At 36.9% G+C, this 19,921-nt stretch overlaps 1 protein-coding gene across 1 annotated transcript in view; it reads right to left on the bottom strand.

Annotated features, from left to right (window-relative positions):
- Positions 1 to 19,921, bottom strand: part of LOC133635908 (collagen alpha-1(XXII) chain-like) — a 94,126-nt gene that overhangs the window by 15,094 nt on the left and 59,111 nt on the right. The window contains exons 39-57 of the mRNA XM_062029364.1: positions 18,408 to 18,512; positions 15,662 to 15,706; positions 15,492 to 15,569; positions 15,369 to 15,404; positions 15,241 to 15,294; positions 10,552 to 10,596; positions 9,468 to 9,503; positions 9,278 to 9,391; positions 8,855 to 8,908; positions 8,537 to 8,590; positions 6,623 to 6,676; positions 6,487 to 6,540; positions 6,305 to 6,358; positions 6,173 to 6,226; positions 6,041 to 6,094; positions 5,923 to 5,967; positions 4,391 to 4,444; positions 2,872 to 2,925; positions 2,756 to 2,809 (exon numbers count right to left, since the gene is read on the bottom strand). Coding sequence (XP_061885348.1) covers positions 2,756 to 2,809; positions 2,872 to 2,925; positions 4,391 to 4,444; positions 5,923 to 5,967; positions 6,041 to 6,094; positions 6,173 to 6,226; positions 6,305 to 6,358; positions 6,487 to 6,540; positions 6,623 to 6,676; positions 8,537 to 8,590; positions 8,855 to 8,908; positions 9,278 to 9,391; positions 9,468 to 9,503; positions 10,552 to 10,596; positions 15,241 to 15,294; positions 15,369 to 15,404; positions 15,492 to 15,569; positions 15,662 to 15,706; positions 18,408 to 18,512 — 1,098 coding nt within the window. The remainder of the gene's footprint in view (positions 1 to 2,755; positions 2,810 to 2,871; positions 2,926 to 4,390; positions 4,445 to 5,922; positions 5,968 to 6,040; positions 6,095 to 6,172; positions 6,227 to 6,304; positions 6,359 to 6,486; positions 6,541 to 6,622; positions 6,677 to 8,536; positions 8,591 to 8,854; positions 8,909 to 9,277; positions 9,392 to 9,467; positions 9,504 to 10,551; positions 10,597 to 15,240; positions 15,295 to 15,368; positions 15,405 to 15,491; positions 15,570 to 15,661; positions 15,707 to 18,407; positions 18,513 to 19,921) is intronic.

Below are 19,921 nucleotides of genomic sequence, written 5' to 3'. Positions count from 1 at the left end.
CTCGAGTCACATGACTTGGACTCGAGTCATGAATTTGATGACTTTAGACTGGACTTGACAAAATGTAAAGAGACTTGCAACTCGACTTAGACTTTAACATCAATGACTTGTGACTTCACTTGGACTTGAGCCTTTTGACTTGACATGACTTGCTACTTTCCCCAAAACTTAAAAAGTTATTTGGGAACGCTCCGTATCTTTCATTGTCTACGTCTGTGTCTATAAGCGTGTGTGCTGCTTGTCAGCTGGTGTGCTGTCAGTACAACAGCCAACCAAATTAGATCTACGTTGTTTTCATCCCACAGCTCTCATCCAATCAAATTGCAGGACAACCACCGAACATGAGTTGTCAAACAACGCTGCAGTGAGAAACAATTATGCCAAAGTTGGTTTCGTTTGGGTATAAAAACTACGACTTGGTCAACAAAAAACGAATTGCCGTATGCAAATCACGCAGTTCGAATATTACAGACGGAGACGCAACAACTTCCAACTTCGTTCGACATTTGAAGTTGCACAAAGAAGGGTAAGTTTTGAATGTAAGATAACGTTTATTGGTTAAGTAACATGACTTTTATTTGCTGTGTAGTTAAATCAGTGAGGCTGTAAACTCACTGCTAACGTTATAACCATAGACATCTTATAAGGGTACGCTGCATGGAGCGCTACTGCCTACTGGCGCAGACGAGACGCGGGGCCGCCATCTTGGAGTGGTGATCCGCTCCACTCAGTGCAATTCATTTGGCAGGAGCAATGAACCGTCAGCGAATTTAATTCATTTTACCTCACTGAATACCACTCATTTTCACACGCTTTTTTGTCATACGTGTAGCTATGATAACGGACACATGTTTTATTATTCATAGTTTGCTTAACAGTAATAGAATATTCTTATACGCTATAAGTGACCAGACGTCCGAGATCAAAACTGGGAATATAATCCCAGAGAAGGGGGAAAAACGGTCAGCTATTTTTAAATTGAAGAAACAATATGATTAGGTTATATATACATGCGTATATCCTACATAAACAATGTATGAATACATTAGATATCTTAATAGCTAATAGACTGTATCTCTGTTGCTGCAGCAGCAGAGAGTTTATTCTGTCTTGACACTTTGTATTGATATTTTGTATTACATTCTTCCCTTAAATGATCATGTTTACAGTGATTGTTATATATGTATTTTTTATCTATGTCGCTTTGGATAAAAGCGTCTGCCAAATACTTAAACATATATAAACACCTGAAAGTCTTTATATCAGCTAAAACCACCAATCTGTTTCACTGGATTCAGAATAAAACCAAATTCTGTCTTACCCAACAATGTTAGTATTTGAATATTGTTACTTGAAGACTTATTCCTGGTTACAATTATACTGTTAAGAAAGTATTGTTTTATATTTTGCCTAAAATGAGAATGCATCATAATCAGTGGCGGCTGGTGAATTTTGTTTTAAGTGGGGCTGAAAGTTTGTAAACCAAACCCCTGTAGGGGCGTCATCCTCCCCCAGAAGATTTCTTTGTGATTTTCACATAACAAATATTGAAGATCTTTGCTCCTTCTCAACTCTGTGGTTATATTATTTTCATAAAATACAACCAATAGTATGTTAATGTTTGTTTTTGCAAATGTGTTTATTCTGTAAAGGAATGAGTTAAATGTTTAAACTATTAAAATGACTGGTTAATAGTGCTATTATGAATTGCAATGTCAGCACTATTTTTTTCCTGCAATTTCAAATGCACTTGTTTTAATAAATAAATACAGCGTTTTAAAAGCATACACAATCTGTGTAAAAATATTAGTCTGTGGTTAAAAGGACTTGAAAGGACTCGAAACTCAAAATGCAGGACTTGGGACTTGACTTGAGACTTTCTAGTCTTGACTTTGGACTTGACTCGGGACTTGCCTGTCTTGACTCGGGACTTGACTCGAGACTTGAGGACAAAGACTTGAGACTTACTTGTGACTTGCAAAGCAATGAGTTGGTCCCACCTCTGTTTATCTGTACCGTCCCGGTTTCCCCTAACACTTATTCTACATTTAAAGTGTTTCTACTTCTATATATGGATGCCAAGTCAAACTGCTACTTGATCATGTTTGTCCATTGCTAGCATGCTAACATTAATATGCTTTTGCAGTGAAATATTTTGTTATTTCACGCAAGCTAACTTTAAACATGCATGTTAGTATGGTATTTTTTTTTGCTAATGTTGTAGGCGTGCACCCAATAGTCGTATATTTTGTTACTTGATGCTTTATAGCTTACGTGCTAAATGTTAGCATGTCATTTCTACTGAAATTGTATTTTGTAGTTAGTATAGTTACACTAATAAACTAGTCCCTCCAACAAGTAGTTTGTTAAAAAACAGCAAACTGACAAAATGGTCAGTAAAGTATTACATTTTTTTGTCGTTTTGGCAATCATTCAGTATTTTGTTGTTCTAACAAAACCACTGATTGAGTATTTTGACCCAGAAAACAATGTTATGGTCATCCCACCTGCACTTCAGGAAATAAGTAAATGCCTTTATGGTTAAATAAAACCTGTGGTGTGTGCCATTCAAAGTCTTTCTTGACCATCATTTTCATTTCCACCGAACATACGACGTTGCTCTTGTCACTGTGGCAAATACCACTTCCAGCCCCCGTTCCTGTCTCCTCCTATTTATCAGCGTGCATCGAGCAGCATGACCATCTGTCAACATTGTTATCGTGACAAATGGTGTTAAAAATGTGTGTTGACTTACGGGTGTTCCAGGGAGTCCTCCTTTGCCTGATGGCCCTGGTTCTCCTTGTTTGCCCTGAGAGAACATGTTATTGCCATATTTCGTCTTTGAACGGGGACATGAGAAGTCTTACTCACTGGCTCTCCTCTTGGTCCAAGAAGGCCTTCTGGTCCTGGAGGCCCCTTTAGACCCTGCCATCACAAAGCAGTAAGGTCCCAGTACATGGGAATCGATACAGGTACCAATTTTCGGTGCTTTTGTGTGTGTTGATAAAGATTAATTGTTTTTAATAATAAAATCTTGTTTTTTATTGAAACATTTAAAAATGAGCTGAATATGATACATATACTGACCAGTTGTTATGCTTTATTATTACATTTCTGAGTCAATTTCTTTGTTGAAAATTGCAACATTACCTAGAGGCAGTGCTCTCAGTGCTGCTGGAGAGTGTTCGGTTATTACCATATGAACATTTTATGACACGGCTATTGTGACCAGAATTATTATTCTATTGGCAATAGTGTTGAATGTGCTTGAAAAATACTCATATACACACTGAAATCTAAGGTCGTTTTTAATAACTAAAATAAACTGTGTGAGAAAAAAAACACTATTTTGCATGTTTTATGTTTCTTATGCCTCAACTGACAGTGTTTCAGTCTAAGTATTTTATCTGATTTAATTGCTAAACTTGTATTGTTTTCAATATTGATTTTAACTGTAGCACATTTATTTCTATGAAAAGTGCCTTGAAAATAAAACCATTAATATTTATTATTTCAGTGGACCTTGAATGCACCATAAAACCACCTCAGTCTCGTATTTGCCCGATCAATCACTCTGTTCTCAGAGAGCACAGCTTGTAGGTTTAATGCGCACAATCTTAGGTGTTCAAACAGTAATATATAAGTTTATATGAGTTGAGATTGAGGTATGTTGTTTCTTGATGGGGAAAATAGTTAATGCCTCTTGTTTTCATATTAGCATTTAAGATAGAGAGCTAGCGCCAGTCAGTCTATGAGTTTATTTAAAGTGCAGTCATGGCTTTTCGATCAACTTAATTTAAAACGGGAATACTAACTGTTGGGAGTTTCACTGCGGTTATCAATAATAGTTTATCATTAATACAGTTTATCGCTACATCTCGAGTTAGAGAGTCTGCCATTGGACGTGACGTCACCGTGACATGGAACCGTTAGATTTGACGTGAATGGGTAGGACCGGCAGGATTTGGTCGGGGGCCAAAAAAAGTACTATCCCAACAATGCAGCCATATTTAAATGTGGGATGCAATGAAATGGGACAAAAGAGTCGTTACTCAGAAAGCAGCATTAAAATAACCACATGATTAAAGGTTTTTTTGGCGCTCTGCCCCGAGCTTCTTTTAATCATCACTGGGCTGAATTCCAGAAAAGACTGAGAAGAAATGTTCCATGATGAAGAATATTTCATGTACTTGTAACAGGCAAGGACTGGCTGTGCTGCAGTTTTTACCGCTAGGCCGCAGGAAGATTTACTGAGTATTTATGAGTTTATTACAAGCTTCTTCCTCCCTGAGAATATGTACTTTTTGTCCTGGAAATAAAGCTCCAGGCATTGTTTAAAAAATGAATATAATACAGAAGTCTTTGTTGAAAAATATGAAGTATATCATACCTCCTTTCCGGGTTTGCCTTCCCGCCCAGGTAGTCCAGGCTTTCCATCTTCTCCCTTTTTTGGGATATGACAAAAAACTCATGTAAGCCTCAAAACTATGAATCATATTAACAAATCATAATATGTAATATGTCGAGAACAATCTCTTAGGAAATAAGCTCCTCCAAAATGAGGGTGGAAATGAAAGATTGATTGCAATTAAAGGATTAACATTTAAACAAATAAAGTAAATTTGTTCCAGGAGTTTGACTTCTTGTCTTTTATACCAAGCAACACGTTTTTTTATTATTTGGCTTTGTGTGATTATTTCCTACATACAGTATTTACTACAGACTTCTATGGAAATACAAAAACCGAGACTCCGATTTCACTCGCCCGGACGCGGGTCACCGGGGCCCCCCTCTGGTGGCCAGTCCTGTCCCCATGGAGCCTGGCCGGGCACTGCCCAAAGAGGCAACGTTTATGTAGCCGATCCTCGGCTACATAAGCTAGCTCTTGGGACGTGGAATGTCCCCTCGCTGGGGAGGAGGAAGGAGCCCGAGCTAGTGAAGTTCCGGCTGGATATAGTCGGACTCACTTCGATGCACAAGGGCTCTGGAACCAGTTCTCTCGAGAGGGGCTGGACTCTCTTCCACACTGGCGTTGCACGCAGTGAGAGGCGACTGGGATGACAATCAGCACCTCCAAGTCTGAGTCCATGGTTCTCGCCCGGAAAAGGGTGGAGTGCCATCTCCGGGTTGGGGAGGAGACCCTGCCCCAAGTGGAGGAGTTCAAGTACCTCTGAGTCTTGTTCAGGAGTGAGGGAAGAGTGGATGGTGAGATCGACAGGCGGATCGGTGCGGCGTCTTCAGTAATGCGGACGCTGTATTGATCCGTTGTGGTGAAGAAGGAGCTGATCCGGAAGGCAAAGCTCTCAATTTAGCGGTCGGTCTACGTTCCCATCCTCACCTATGGTCATGAGCTTTGGGTTATGACCGAAAGGACAAGATCACGGGTACAAGCGGCCCAAATGAGTTTCCTCCGCCGGGTGGCGGGGCTCTCCCTTAGAGATAGGGTGAGAAGCTCTGCCATCCGGGAGGAACTCAAAGTAAAGCCGCTGCTGTGTTGTTTGGATGCATGTTTTGTACGAAAAAAGAAAACGAATTTGATCTAAAATGAACTTTTTTGTGAAAATGTTAAAAACATACATTTCTTTGTGACAGAACTTGGACGGGGGATGGAACCCAGAACGACCAGCACGAGCGTTGCACGCCAAGGGGGAGAGTGACAATGTCAAGGGAAATTTGCCATTACAGTATATTTGTATCAGTGACAGAGCAGGAAGGAGCTAGGAATAAGTTGCAGTAAAACTTTGTATGAAACATCCTGTCATTCTTTCATTGACATTTGACATGCTCTTCTTCACACGTACAGGGAGGTACTCATGCTGCCACAAAATATTGCATTACTATTTTATTATAAAACAATAATAATATATTTTATGAAACAACTAATACTACTATTAGATGCTGACTGATGTGTGCTGTGCTTACCTTTGACCCCTGACTACCAGGTTCTCCCCTGTGGCCCTTGAAGCCCTGAACAGAGGAGATATTTATTTATTATTATTTTCTGCCATTGACATATTTCAACTTCCTGGCGGCGACTTACTGGAAGTCCTCGTTGTCCAGAGTTTCCTGGTGGTCCAGGTTCACCTTGCTTGCCCTAAAAGACAATAAACACAAGTTGCTGCATGACATTTATTATCTTGTTTCGGTTTTCTTAGTTTTGAAATCTACTTACTGGTTCTCCTGCTTCACCTTGTTGGCCATCTTTGCCCATCTTGCCAAGTGGACCCTGCAGATGCATGGAATATATATATATACAGTATATGTATGTCCTATTTATGATGCTGCTTCTATTTGTTCTTCTTACTGTCAGGCCAGGAAGACCAGGAGGTCCCTGGATCCCTTTAAGACCTTCTTTGCCCTGTGAAGAACAGTCAGACTGTCATTAAAAATATCATATCTCTGGCTGACGTACAGTATGTGTGCCAGCAAGCTACGAAGAGAAAGTGTGCAGGGTAATTCGCTTTTATAAATGTGAAACCACATGACCTTTTCTCCAGGGGGTCCTGGGGGACCAGCAGGACCAGGTTGTCCATCGTTACCCTGAACAGGGAAGAAAATAACAAATAAGCATATTTCATGTTTGAGTAAGTACTTAATAATATTAGTAAAAATCATCATTTACAGCTGAGCCCATAATTCCAGCAGGACCAGGGTGGCCTGGAGGTCCAGGATGACCCTGGAAAGAAAGAATCATTATTGAAATATAACTTACAACATACGCACATATTCATGTAATGAACATGTCTCTACTGTCCTGTAAATACAAACATATTAATGTACGGAATATGTGTGTTTACGTCCTGTATATACAAACATATTAATGCACTGAATATGCGTTTACATCCTGTATATACAAACATGAATGTACTGAATATGTGTGTTTACGCTCTGTAAATACAAACATATTAATGTATTAAATGTGTGTGTTTACATCCTGTAAATACAAACATATTAATGCACTGAATATGTGTGTTTATATCCTGTAAATACAAACATATTAATGTATTGAATATGTGTGTTTACATCCTGTAAATACAAACATATTAACATACTGAATATGTGTGTTTACATCCTGTAAATACAAACATATTAATGTATTGAATGTGTGTTTACATCCTGTAAATACAAACATATTAATGTATTGAATGTGTGTTTATATCCTGTAAATACAAACATATTAATGTATTGAATGTGTGTTTATATCCTGTAAATAAAAACATATTAATGTATTGAATGTGTGTTTATATCCTGTAAATACAAACATATTAATGTATTGAATGTGTGTTTATATCCTGTAAATACAAACATATTAACATACTGAATATGTGTGTTTACATCCTGTAAATACAAACATATTAATGTATTGATTATGTATGTTTACGTCCTGTAAATACAAACATATTAATGTATTGAATGTGTGTTTATATCCTGTAAATACAAACATATTAACATACTGAATATGTGTGTTTACATCCTGTAAATACAAACATATTAATGTATTGAATATGTGTGTTTATATCCTGTAAATACAAACATATTAATGTATTGAATATGTGTGTTTATGTCCTGTAAATACAAACATATTAATGTTTTGAATGTGTGTGTTTACGTCTTGTAAATACAAACATATTAATGTATTGAATATGTGTGTTTACGTCCTCTAAATACAAACATATTAATGTATTGAATATGTGTGTTTACGTCTTGTAAATACAAACATATTAATGTATTGAATATGTGTGTTTACGTCCTGTAAATACAAACATATTAATGTATTGAAAATGTGTGTTTACGTCCTGTAAATACAAACATATTAATGTATTGAACATGTGTGTTTACGTCCTGTAAATACAAACATATTAATGTATTGAACATGTGTGTTTACGTCCTGTAAATACAAACATATTAATGTATTGAACATGTGTGTTTACGTCCTGTAAATACAAACATATTAATGTTTTGAATATGTGTGTTTACATCCTGTAAATACAAACATATTAATGTTTTTGAATGTGTGTGTTTACGTCTTGTAAATACAAACATATTAATGTATTGAATATGTGTGTTTACGTCCTCTAAATACAAACATATTAATGTTTTGAATGTGTGTGTTTACGTCTTGTAAATACAAACATATTAATGTATTGAATATGTGTGTTTACGTCCTTTAAATACAAACATAATAATGTATTGAACATGTGTGTTTACGTCCTGTAAATACAAACATATTAATGTATTGAACATGTGTGTTTACGTCCTCTAAATACAAACATAATAATGTATTGAACATGTGTGTTTACGTCCTCTAAATACAAACATATTAATGTATTGAATATGTGTGTTTACGTCCTGTAAATACAAACATATTAATGTTTTGAATATGTGTGTTTACGTCCTCTAAATACAAACATATTAATGTATTGAATATGTGTGTTTACGTCCTCTAAATACAAACATATTAATGTATTGAATATGTGTGTTTACGTCCTCAAACATAGTAGTGTATTGAATATGTGTGTTTACGTCTTGTAAATACCTTTTCTCCTTTATCTCCTGGGGCTCCAGAAGTTCCACGTTCGCCTTTGAGTCCCTGTGAGAGTTGTATAAATAATACATTTTATTTATTACCGGTAAAAAAAAAGAAAAAATGCTAATAATTATAATTTTGTGGTTTAATTTTAGAATAAATATATCAATCAATAGATATTTAGGAAACAAAAAAATGTATATGTTTTTTTTTTTTCCTGAGGATACTTTTAAAAACTAGTAAGACATTCAAATGAGTGTGCCTAATAACCCTGAGCCAAAAGCCATTAATTATATTGATGAATAAAGCGTTAATGAGCTAACTTGCCTTTCCTCCGTCAGTTCCAGGAGGCCCTTGAGGTCCAGGTAGCCCCGGCGAGCCCTGTAAGACGCACAGCAGACCATAAGTCTCTGTCCTGGGACTCAATAAGTCCTAATTGCTCACTACTGCCCCCAGAGGAGGCCTGGCTAATGAGCTCCAGCATCCGCCATGCCAACTGTGATTGATGAGAACAAATTAGCTGCTTGGTTTAAAGGCTAATAATGCGCACACGCACACACACACGCACACGCACACGCACACGCACACGCACACGCACACACACACACACACACACACACACACACACACACACACACACACACACACACACACACACACACACAGACACACTTAAGGGCCCTTAATTGACTTGACATTAGGTGACATGGGATGTTACAACAATGTAGAATATAAATGACTTTGTCCTACTTTGTAGCCGTCTTGACCATTTTTCCCAGGAGCTCCCTGGTGTCCTTTATCGCCTGGGAGTCCCGGGATTCCAGGTGGTCCAGGTGGACCTGCCGGGCAGTCTGAACAGATGTCCTACAAATATGCCAGAGTCGTTTACTTAAAGATATGAAAAGAACAAATTGTATTTTAAACACGAGGCTGTGCTTACTTTCAGTTTTAAGTCAGAAAGGTCCACTGCTTTTCCCTGAGATAAAAGATAGAGAATACATCAACTAATTATATTACAGAGGAAAAGAAAACAGATTAAAAATATAAACAGTGTGCTTCAAATAGTAAAAAGAAAGTTTCATGGAGCATAAACAGTTATTGGAAAAATATCAGAAAAAAAGTATCAGATTATATGTGCTTGCATGTAAAATGTGTGATATCATGTGCGATGCAAGCAGTGTTGTGGCGTGTTTAGTTGCGTGCGATATCATGTGTGATACAAGCAGTCCTGCAGCATGTTTACTTGTGTGTGATATCATGTGCCATACAAGCAGTCGTGCAGCGTGTTTACTTGTGTGTGATATCATGTGTGATACAAGCAGTCCAGCAGCGTGTTTACATGTGTGTGATAACATGTGCGATTCAGGCAGTCCTGCAGCGTGTGTGTGTGTGTGATATCATGTGCGATACAAGCAGTCCTACTTGTGCAAAGCTGGACAGCTAGTTAACATCTAAATGTTCTCAACTAAACACACAAGTTCTTATGTTTTAGTCAAGTCATTTACAAATGGTAAACATGCTAGGCTACAGGCTACCAGGAGATAGCAGCTACACAACAGCTAAGCACACAACAGCACACCAGCTAGACATATGTAATAACCATTGAACAATAAAACCACACGTGTCAATATAAACAATTCAAAGTCTCCAAGACAGAAGTGTATTCGAAAATATCCAGTAACAAACGTGTCCGCATCATTCAACTTACTGTGCCATGAGCTTAACCTCATGAATTATTATTGTGATTACCACTCCACTTCAATTCAAATACTGCATAGCGAAAATTCATTCCAAACGGTTAATAATAAATAGGTTGGTGTTTTTCATACCTACCAATGGTCTCTGATTCATTTCACTTCAAAAAATATTTTCATACATTCCACAAGATTAAATAATACATCATTATTGCATCACAAGCAAAAAATAATAATTCACAGACATCCCTAATATGCAGTAATAACTGGATGATTCCTTGTTGGATACATTGTGGTGGTCTACTACTTTGTTATTAAATAACTACTTACAGGCTCTCCAGCTGATCCTTTCTCCCCGGGTCTTCCAGGCAAACCCTGTTTGAAAGTAATCATAATTATTATAATAATAACAGACAACATCAAAGCCGTTTTTCCCAATTGTTGTAGACTTAAACTGTCAAATAAAACTTTTAAGTGTGCAAGCTATGTTATAAGTAACATTTTAAGCATACCTTAATTGAGTACGGATAGAAAAAAACTAAATAGAACTAAAATACAAATATAAAAGGTTGTAGGAATTAATAGTCAGGGTGCTGACAAAGATGGATTCACATCCAAGTTATTATTCATTACGATTATGATTCAATTAAAATGTTCAAGAATCGATTTAAAAAACCCAAAAACCTTTTATTTAGGCTGTACCGCGTTTACTTGCTATTCGTATAGGTCACACGGCCGCCAAATAAGAACTTTTGCAAACCGCAACCTCTTTAGAAAATCTTTTTCTATCTTCTAAAATGAAATGTGTTGAGAGAATTTCTTTGAAATGGAGAGTGGGTTCTGAATGGAATGGTCACCCCAAGAGTCAGATTGAATAGCGAGTTGTTGTAAGAGTCACATCTTCATGGAGTCGTGTATTTTATTTATCTTGTAATAGTATCATATTCAGACATGTTAGCACTCTGAGGAAAAAGAGGAAATCTGAGAAAAAAAAGAAGAACATTTCTATAAGCACAAAGTTCTGCCACGCAAACCCCAAAAGAACATTTTGAAAATCAAGACAACATTTCCTGTAATTGTATTCCTACACGATATTTGTCCTTGAGATTTATTCCCAGCACCAACTTCGTTTAGCTGTCTTAGTGACTCTTACATGTCTCATGTACCACATCATTTTTTGTAAATATTTACTAACATCGTCATCATTGAAAATGTCAAATTCCATAACATGCATGCAAAGAACTCAGTAAAAGTTTTCACTACACCATCGGTGCCGTGAAGACACTTCCAAGACTTGTCATTTTTGAAGACGGAGCTTCTGGGGCGTCAAGTTGTGTGATATTTGAACGATTAATTCATGTTTTGTATCAAAAATAGCTTACCTAAGATTAAGAGGGAACAGGAATATAAACATGAACAAGGGGTAAATTAAAAAAACTAACAAACACACATATGCACATACTGTACATATACAAGTACATATGCACACATACACTCATGCACATAATTACGTTTCATCAAACATATATTAACGTTGTTGCCCTAGGGTAAACTGGGTATAACACATGGCACACTGACAAAGCTTAACCTATTGTTACTATAACAATCTACAAGGTTAATGTAGGTTGCTTCTCTTTCTTCCCCTCCATTTTTCTGCATTCTTTCATATCTGAAGTTATCATTACGTATATGTATTGTTGCATTTGAACAATTGTATTGTAGATAATAAAGGTAAAGTATTGGTATTGTTTATTATCAATAGCACTATTTCTATTGGTATTAATATTGCTCCATTTGTAGTGTAATAATGCTCATTGTCATCTCTGTATTATTTTCGCTAACTGCTTATTTGCTATTACTTTTATCATCATATTTGTACATGTCCTATTTGCTGATGTTGCTCTGTTGTTGTTGTTGTTGTGTTTGCTGTTGTTGTTGTTGTCTCTCTGTCTAATCCCCCTCTTGCCCCCACAATTCCCCCTCTGTCTTCCTTTTTCTCTCTTTCTATCCCCTCCTTCTCCGGCCCGGCTGCACCAAATGATAATATAAATACATTTAATAAAGTCAAAATACAAATAAGGCAACAAGAGAAGTATCCTACACTTCTCTTTTGTAAAGTAAATCTGAACAGCCGATATGGGCATCTACATCTGCTATATGATTTGCCCGAGAAGCTGGGCAGGACATTATTAAAAAAAACAAAAAACTAACAAAATCAGAGTATTATCGCAACATTTTCAACCACTTTCACTTTTCTCATTGCAATGAATGACACACGAGGGCGCCATTGACTCCCATCACATAATTATTTTTTTTGGCAAAGCACTTACTGTAACTGAAATCTGTGTCTGCGGCCTAATAAAAAGTAGACTTAAATGATCAGTATTGGGATTTGATGTACTGTAAATAAAGTAGTAAAAAAAAGAAGCTGAGAACATTGTTCAGGTTTCTGTACGGTTTCAAAATAAATACAGTTTATTTAAGTAACTTTTGTTTTGTATGTAATCTTTTATATGACTTTGTGATTCAAATACAGCTTCCAAAAAAGAAAAGCATGGTAACTGTGACAGCGAGCACGATCATAACTGCCATAAAACAAGTTGACGGATGTGACGTAGCTTCACGCACGCATCGTGTAGCGACTGACAACTCTCTTCTGTAGCCACGCCCCCTCGTTTAATATACTACCAGTTAGGGCTGGGCGATATGGACTAAAAAGTATATCACGGTATATTTTTACTTAAACTCCATATTCGATATGTATCTGGATATATTTTACGGTGAAAGTATACATATAAAGATATTCCTTTTTGAGCGAGATTCAGTGAAATTGAAATGAATGACAAGTGTACTGTAAACACTTTTATTAACCAGTTAGTCAAGATGGGTATTAACACTTATTAACCAGTTAGTCAAGATGGGTATTAAGACTTATTAACCAGTTAGTCAAGATTGGTATTAACAGCACATAAAATAAACTGTTTAAGTAGCACAGAATTACATAACATAAATAAAACAGAAAAATATTCTTTCTACGTAAAATAAATAACATAGCTGTGCAAATAATGTATCAAACTCAGATAAAAAAATATTTTTTAATTCCCAGTGGAGGATGTAATGGACTGTCACACATGTACGCTTCTGCTCAGCACCAAGTAAGTGACTTGACTTCTTTGTGCGACTATCATCTTCCTCACTTCAACATACGTTTTTGCCAGCATTTCTCCTGCCAAATATGTCCAGCTTGGCAACTGGAGAGCAGTTTTGATTTGGGCTTACATGTAAACAAGTCAAATGAATGTTTTATCATACATTTGTCCAAATGTGGCCAACATTGTGGGTTTCCTGGACGTGGTCTCCATCACTAAAAGAAACATCTAAAGAAGAGAATCCCTCTGCCATCTTCCACTAGTTTTTTTAATACATAAATGGCCCGCTTGAATATTCCCTCTTCTCATCTACGACTCTCTCCTCGTCATTTGGGATGTCTGTTGTGATTTCACTTTCTGGTTTCATGACCCGCCCTATCTTGCCTCTGATTGGCCTGTCCCTAATGTTTTGCCCTAATCTTAACCAATGGTGACTCATCATCGTAAACAACCAACCAATCATGAATGTTCTTATAGTGCAAGCAGGTCTTGGAAAGAAGAAGGGGAGGGGTTTAGTAGAGGGAGAACAAGGAACACAACTAAGCGATGTTTGGTCATTTTAACATGAAATAAATTACCGTAATTTCCGGACTATAAGCCGCTACTTTTCCCCCTCGTTCTGGTCCCTGCGGCTTATACAAGGGTGCGGCTTATTTACGGCCTGTTCTTCTCCGACACCGACGAAGAGGATTTGGGTGGTTTTAGTACGCAGGAGGAAGACGATGACACAATGATTAAAGACTGACTTTTCATATACCGGTAGGCTGGTTATTTTGATAACGTACAGGCGAGCACTTTGTATTACTTTGCAGCGTTGTATTATTTGTACTCTGCACGAATGCTGTTCGCCATGTCAAAGATGTGAAAGTTTGATTGAATGATTGAAAGATTTATTGTTAATAAATGGGACGCTTTGCGTTCCCAAACAGTCATCTCTGTCCCGACAATCCCCTCCGTGGTAGCAGGAACCCCTATATACTACGCTAATTACACATCAAAACCCTGCGGCTTATACAAGGGTGCGGCTTATATATGGAGCAATCTGTATTTTCCCCTAAATTTAGCTGGTGCGGCTTATAGTCAGGTGCGGCTTATAGTCCGGAAATTACGGTATATCAATATTACGATATTTTCTTAATTCATATCTTGTTTAAAAATATATCTTACAAACTGGATATATCGCCCAGCCCTACTACCAGTGTTGTTTACATCTGTCACGTCACAAATATACCTGCTAATAAATACACCAGAACCACAACTAACAGCATTGGGATTGTAATGTTGCAAATATTATTAGCATCAAAGTAGAAAGCCGTCAAAGTTGTGGCTCGGAGAGCGAACGCAGGCAACAACAAGTAAGCCAGCTAGATGATGCTAACTAGCGAGGGTGTCCCCGTTCAGCCAAGCAGTGTGGCGTTTTAGGTAAGAGGAACAACGAGTACCTGCGGATGAGATGAGCGTTCAAACACATTTTGTTTGGATCCTATTATGGTGGCTTTACATAATTTACTCACAGAACTTTTGTTATTGTTAGAGAGTTCCACTCTGACGGGTGTTCACTCTACACATTTACCATGTTTGTTGTTGCGCTCACAAGACAATTAGCTCCATCTTTTGACACTCTCCTTTGACTCCTGACCTTACACTTTATGTTTCATTAAAAAAACACAGGAGTGATATTTTGAAGCAAAAATTATATGTTTAAGAAGGTGGAATTCCACGTTTTTGCAAACATTACACATGCCTGCATATTCTGACTCTTTCCTATGTTGCAGGATCTATGGTTATCATCACACTTTCTCTACGACACCGAAACACACAACAAAGCCAAAGAAAACTCTCCAGACTTCAGTCCACACAGAAGACTCACATTATGTCCTGCAGGGCCTTGAGGACCAGTAACACCAGGCAGACCCCTCAAGCCCTGGAAAGCGCCAAGAAACATGTGTTAAGAACCGTATAGGAAAGAAAACTATGATCATTTTAAGTGATTCTTACAGGAGTTCCAAGATCTCCATTATTTCCAGGAGACCCCTGCAAAAAGACAAAGATGGTAGTATAGAATTATGATATAGTAAATGTAACAATGTACAATCTGCTGTAGGGGAGCTGGTTACATACTTGAGGTCCCACTTTGCCTTCACCTGGGGAGCCCCTGTCCCCTTGTGGCCCTGGCTCCCCTACTGAACCTGGCGGGCCCTAGGAGACAGATATAAATTGCATTTTTAGCAATCAACAGTCACATGCATTGCATATGAAATATGGAATGATTTGGAATTGTCCATCATTACCTTTGGTCCTGGGGGTCCTTCATTTCCCCGAGGTCCTGGTTCACCCTTCATGTAACAAACAATAGCAATTAAAGGTCTCGCAGCACTCAGCTGAATCATTAAGTGCTGAAAAGTGTGCACATGAATTCATTCTTTATGCACATAAACATCAAAAGTGTGCACAAATGTATGCTTTATGTACATAAACGTTAAGTGCACAAGTTCATTCTTTTTGGACAAAAACTAAAGTGTGCAAAAGTTCATTCTTTATGCACATTAACATCAAAAGTGTGCACAAGTTAATTCTTTATGTACATAAAGATCAACAAGTGTGCACGAGCTCATGCCTTATGAACACAAACATCAAGTGTGCACAATTTAATTCTTTATGCACAGGAATGCATCTGTAAACGGTGTAATGATAAACCGCAGTAAAATTCCAGACGGTTAGTAACATCGTTTTCATTTTTAATTACCGAAAAACCGCCATTTACTAATAAAAACTTTTAGGCAACACTGCTCACTTGCTGGAAAGGAAGTCGCAGCAGCGCATGCGTACTAGCGGAAAAATGGCGACAACTACACAACCTTGCTTTGTTACACTTGCTTAACCAGCGTGGAGTCTCGGCGTAGGTTTGAGACTGCACTGCTGTTATTAGATGGAGACAGGTGTGGACAATATTGGAGACAAACACATTTATCCCACACAAAAAGTATGCAGGAGAAAAAAAAAATTTGATGTTGCTTTAATTTTCCAAATACGTCCTTCACTCAGTTGCTGTGACTGAGTTAGCATGCACCAGGAAGAGTGTAGGGAACGTTGTCACAACTTGTGTATGAAGTCTTGACGTTTGTTTACTGGGATTTTCACTCTTCCTTTAACTGCTAACTCTGTCAGTGTTCAAATAACATCAATACTAGCTAAAATGTTTCAGTCTACTCATGGAATTGAACGCAAACTGTGAAGTGTCAACACGCTGAGTTGTCAATGAGGCACAACGATTGTGTGTTAGATGTGAGAGGTATCACTCCAGTTTATTTTTGTTAGCCAAACTGTTGGACTGAAGTACATGGTTGTTGTTGAAGAATAAAGCTTTTTTTATTTGACTTCATCTTTATTAGCCAAACTGCATGGTGTTTTATATTGATATCAAAAAGTAAACCATGTTTTTTTACATTACTGGTGTTTTTTGTTTTAATTCTACAAAGTCATTTGAAAACCATTCATGTGACATAGCTTTTGTTAATATTTTATGGTGTATAGTTAATTCCTATATGACATATCTGCTCAAACTCTTAATGGATGTGTCCCGATACAGCATCTACATACATTTAGGACACGTCAATGTACACAGAATGTACGTAACTTCTAAAAAAATAAAAAATAAACTTCTATCAACATGTAAAAATAAAGATAAAGGCATCATGAAATGAGACAAAATCTGACACGTTGATATTATTAATGAACAAAAACACAAATATTTGTCTTTAAATATGTGGATAACGTTCATCTTTAGCCTGTATATTAGATATTACAAATGACATGATGGCATCACGTTCTCACCCCAACACTGTTTTACCTAATATAAAAAATAATTGTGAATGAATGTTTATTATTTTGGCCATCATCATGCAGCCCTATGTAGAAGACTAGATCTCATATATGAACACTATCTTTATCTATATGGACAATGGACAAAAAGTGCAGCTACATCTTATGGCCATCAGGTGCCATCTTGCAAAAATCTTACATGGATTCAATTCTTTAAGATGTCAATAAACTTCTCAATCAATCAATCAAACATTTGTTCATCTCTTATGTCCAGAAGGTGCTATCTTGCACAATTTTCACATTTATTTTGATTTATTTATGTTATTATTTTGTTTCTGCTATATTACTTTGTTTATAATGCTTATGTTGCAAATGCACATTCAACTTCTACTTGAGGTCCATGAAACTGTGTTCTTATCTACATTAATGTTTCTCCTACAAAGGAAATAATTTTGAATGTGTTTGTGTTTTTAAATAAAACTTGATCAAAAGATTTCAGTATATGTACTTTTTGAAAATGTTGGGCACATTAAAAAATACAGCGGTAATAATAACCGTGATATTTTCAATCACAATAACTGTGTTAAGAAATGTTCATATCGTGACATCCCTATGCACATAAACATCAAAAGTGTGCACAACTTCAAGCTTTATGCATGTAAACACCAAAAAAGGGTCACAAGTTCATGCTTTATGCACATAAAAATCAAAAGTGTGTACAAGTTCATTCATTTTTTTTGCATATAAACGTCAGTGAGCCCTCAGGGCCATCGCTCTCGGCACTTGTATAAAAAAAACCATCAACAACAAAAGAACTGCTGTGAAGCCATTGTGCTATTTTATGTGATATTTCTGAACAACATTCTTCCTGCCTCATCAGCAGCTCTGAAGTGAAAAAAGATGGTGGAACATGTTGCACACAATGTGCCGACTCAGGCTTGTTGTGTTCTACTGGTGTTGCCAGACATAAAATGTGTGTTTAAAAGCACAACATGTGGCAGAACTCCTAGTTTAATTGCCCTGAGGTGAACTGATGAATGTCAATGATATACATTATGCATGCAGTACATTAACATGATTTTTGTTTTCAACTTTAACCATTTTCACCTTTTTTTTTTTACTAAACCATTTTATTTAACATCACATTTGTTAACTAGTTAGCTTTCATAAACATTATGCAGATAAATTGAAACAAAGTATAATAATGGTTCTTACTGATAGGCCATCTTTTCCCTTCCCTGTCGGTCCAGGAGGTCCAATCAGACCAGGTTCTCCAGGTGAACCTCGTTGACCTGCTTGTCCTGATTTGCCTGGTTCTCCCTATTTAAAAAACAAACAGAAACAAAGACTTATTTATATCTATGACGTATGCATATTGTAAAAGTAGTGTTTTTTCATGATTGCTGCTATTTTAGTAGGGTTGCTCTAATAATGAACTTCTGCCAGGACCTAATAATAAAAAAGTTATGAATCCAGACGGTGATTTGGATCAGTTCTGAAATGTAATTACTTGTTCTTTATCCCATTTCTGACATTTCATGTAATTCAAACATGGCCACCATTTTTTGAGCCATCAAAAGCGGAATGAAAGAAAGTGAACATTCTTGCCAGTCACCTACTATCGTTGTCTCTGTGGATGTAGGTGGGGCCGCTTGTACTCACGTAGAGAGTGTTTATTACTTTCCAGTAATAAACACAAACCTCTCAAACTTCATTTTTTTAAATTATACAATTACAAATGAATTGGTGAAAAGTCCACTATGGTGGACAACATGCAATAGGTTGAACACTGTCACGCTGATCATCAGGACTGCCTTCAAAAGCCTGCTCTACCTGCTATCGGGTGCCAGAACATAATTTTCTGTTCCCTGTTACAGTAAGCTGTCCTGTATCTGGCTGTCCTTGTGCATTCTCGAGTTCAGTGTCCTCCCGCTTCCATGCTCATTGGTCCACTCTCTTTAGTCACACTCCATTTCCTTAGTTTAAGTATTATGGGTTGTTTTTATATATATGGTATATATATATATAATAAATCATAGAGCAACTACGCCCTCTTGTGGTCTGTGCCGTTAACTCCCTCTGTACACACAAAAAACACTATAAAATATGTTTTCATGATCTTCACCAACGTGTATTAGTATCTCTACATATTCTAAAACTGGTAAATGCATTAACAAAAAATTAAGCCTCCTGACTTCAAAAAAGTTTTTTTGTCAAAACACCAATCCACAAAATATTGCTACATTCAAATAAAAACTACATTTTTGATCTATTAGCAAAGTAACTTATTTGCACCCACAAAGATACTTTTACTTCTTTTAAAAAAGAACAAAGTCGCAGCAATACTAACTAAACATGGCTTCCAAATATGTCCAATAGACTTATGGCAGTTTCATTCAGTCAATACTCAATTGTAGCATTTATATTACTCCTTAGTTGTTGTTTGATACTTGAATGCAGTACCTGCAAGGATCGTCTAGAATAGAAGGAATCAACAAACATTCTTGGTTTTTCTGCACTTAGAACAGCTGACCAATGGGTGAGAGAGTACCTAGTGGAGTGACCTTTGATATTAAAACTGCTGCATAATTTTAAAAAACAGCTTTTGAATGTGTCCACTGGAGCATTTCATGTATTTTACAATACAGTCAGCGGGTTTATTTGCTCTCACCGCCCACAAAAGCTTTAAACAATGTGAAACAGACTATTTTTCCCACAAACATATAAAA

The sequence above is a fragment of the Entelurus aequoreus genome, linkage group LG20, assembly GCF_033978785.1.
Source record: "Entelurus aequoreus isolate RoL-2023_Sb linkage group LG20, RoL_Eaeq_v1.1, whole genome shotgun sequence".
NCBI classification, from domain to species: Eukaryota; Metazoa; Chordata; class Actinopteri; order Syngnathiformes; family Syngnathidae; genus Entelurus; species Entelurus aequoreus.
This window is presented reverse-complemented; position numbering and strand designations above follow the sequence as displayed.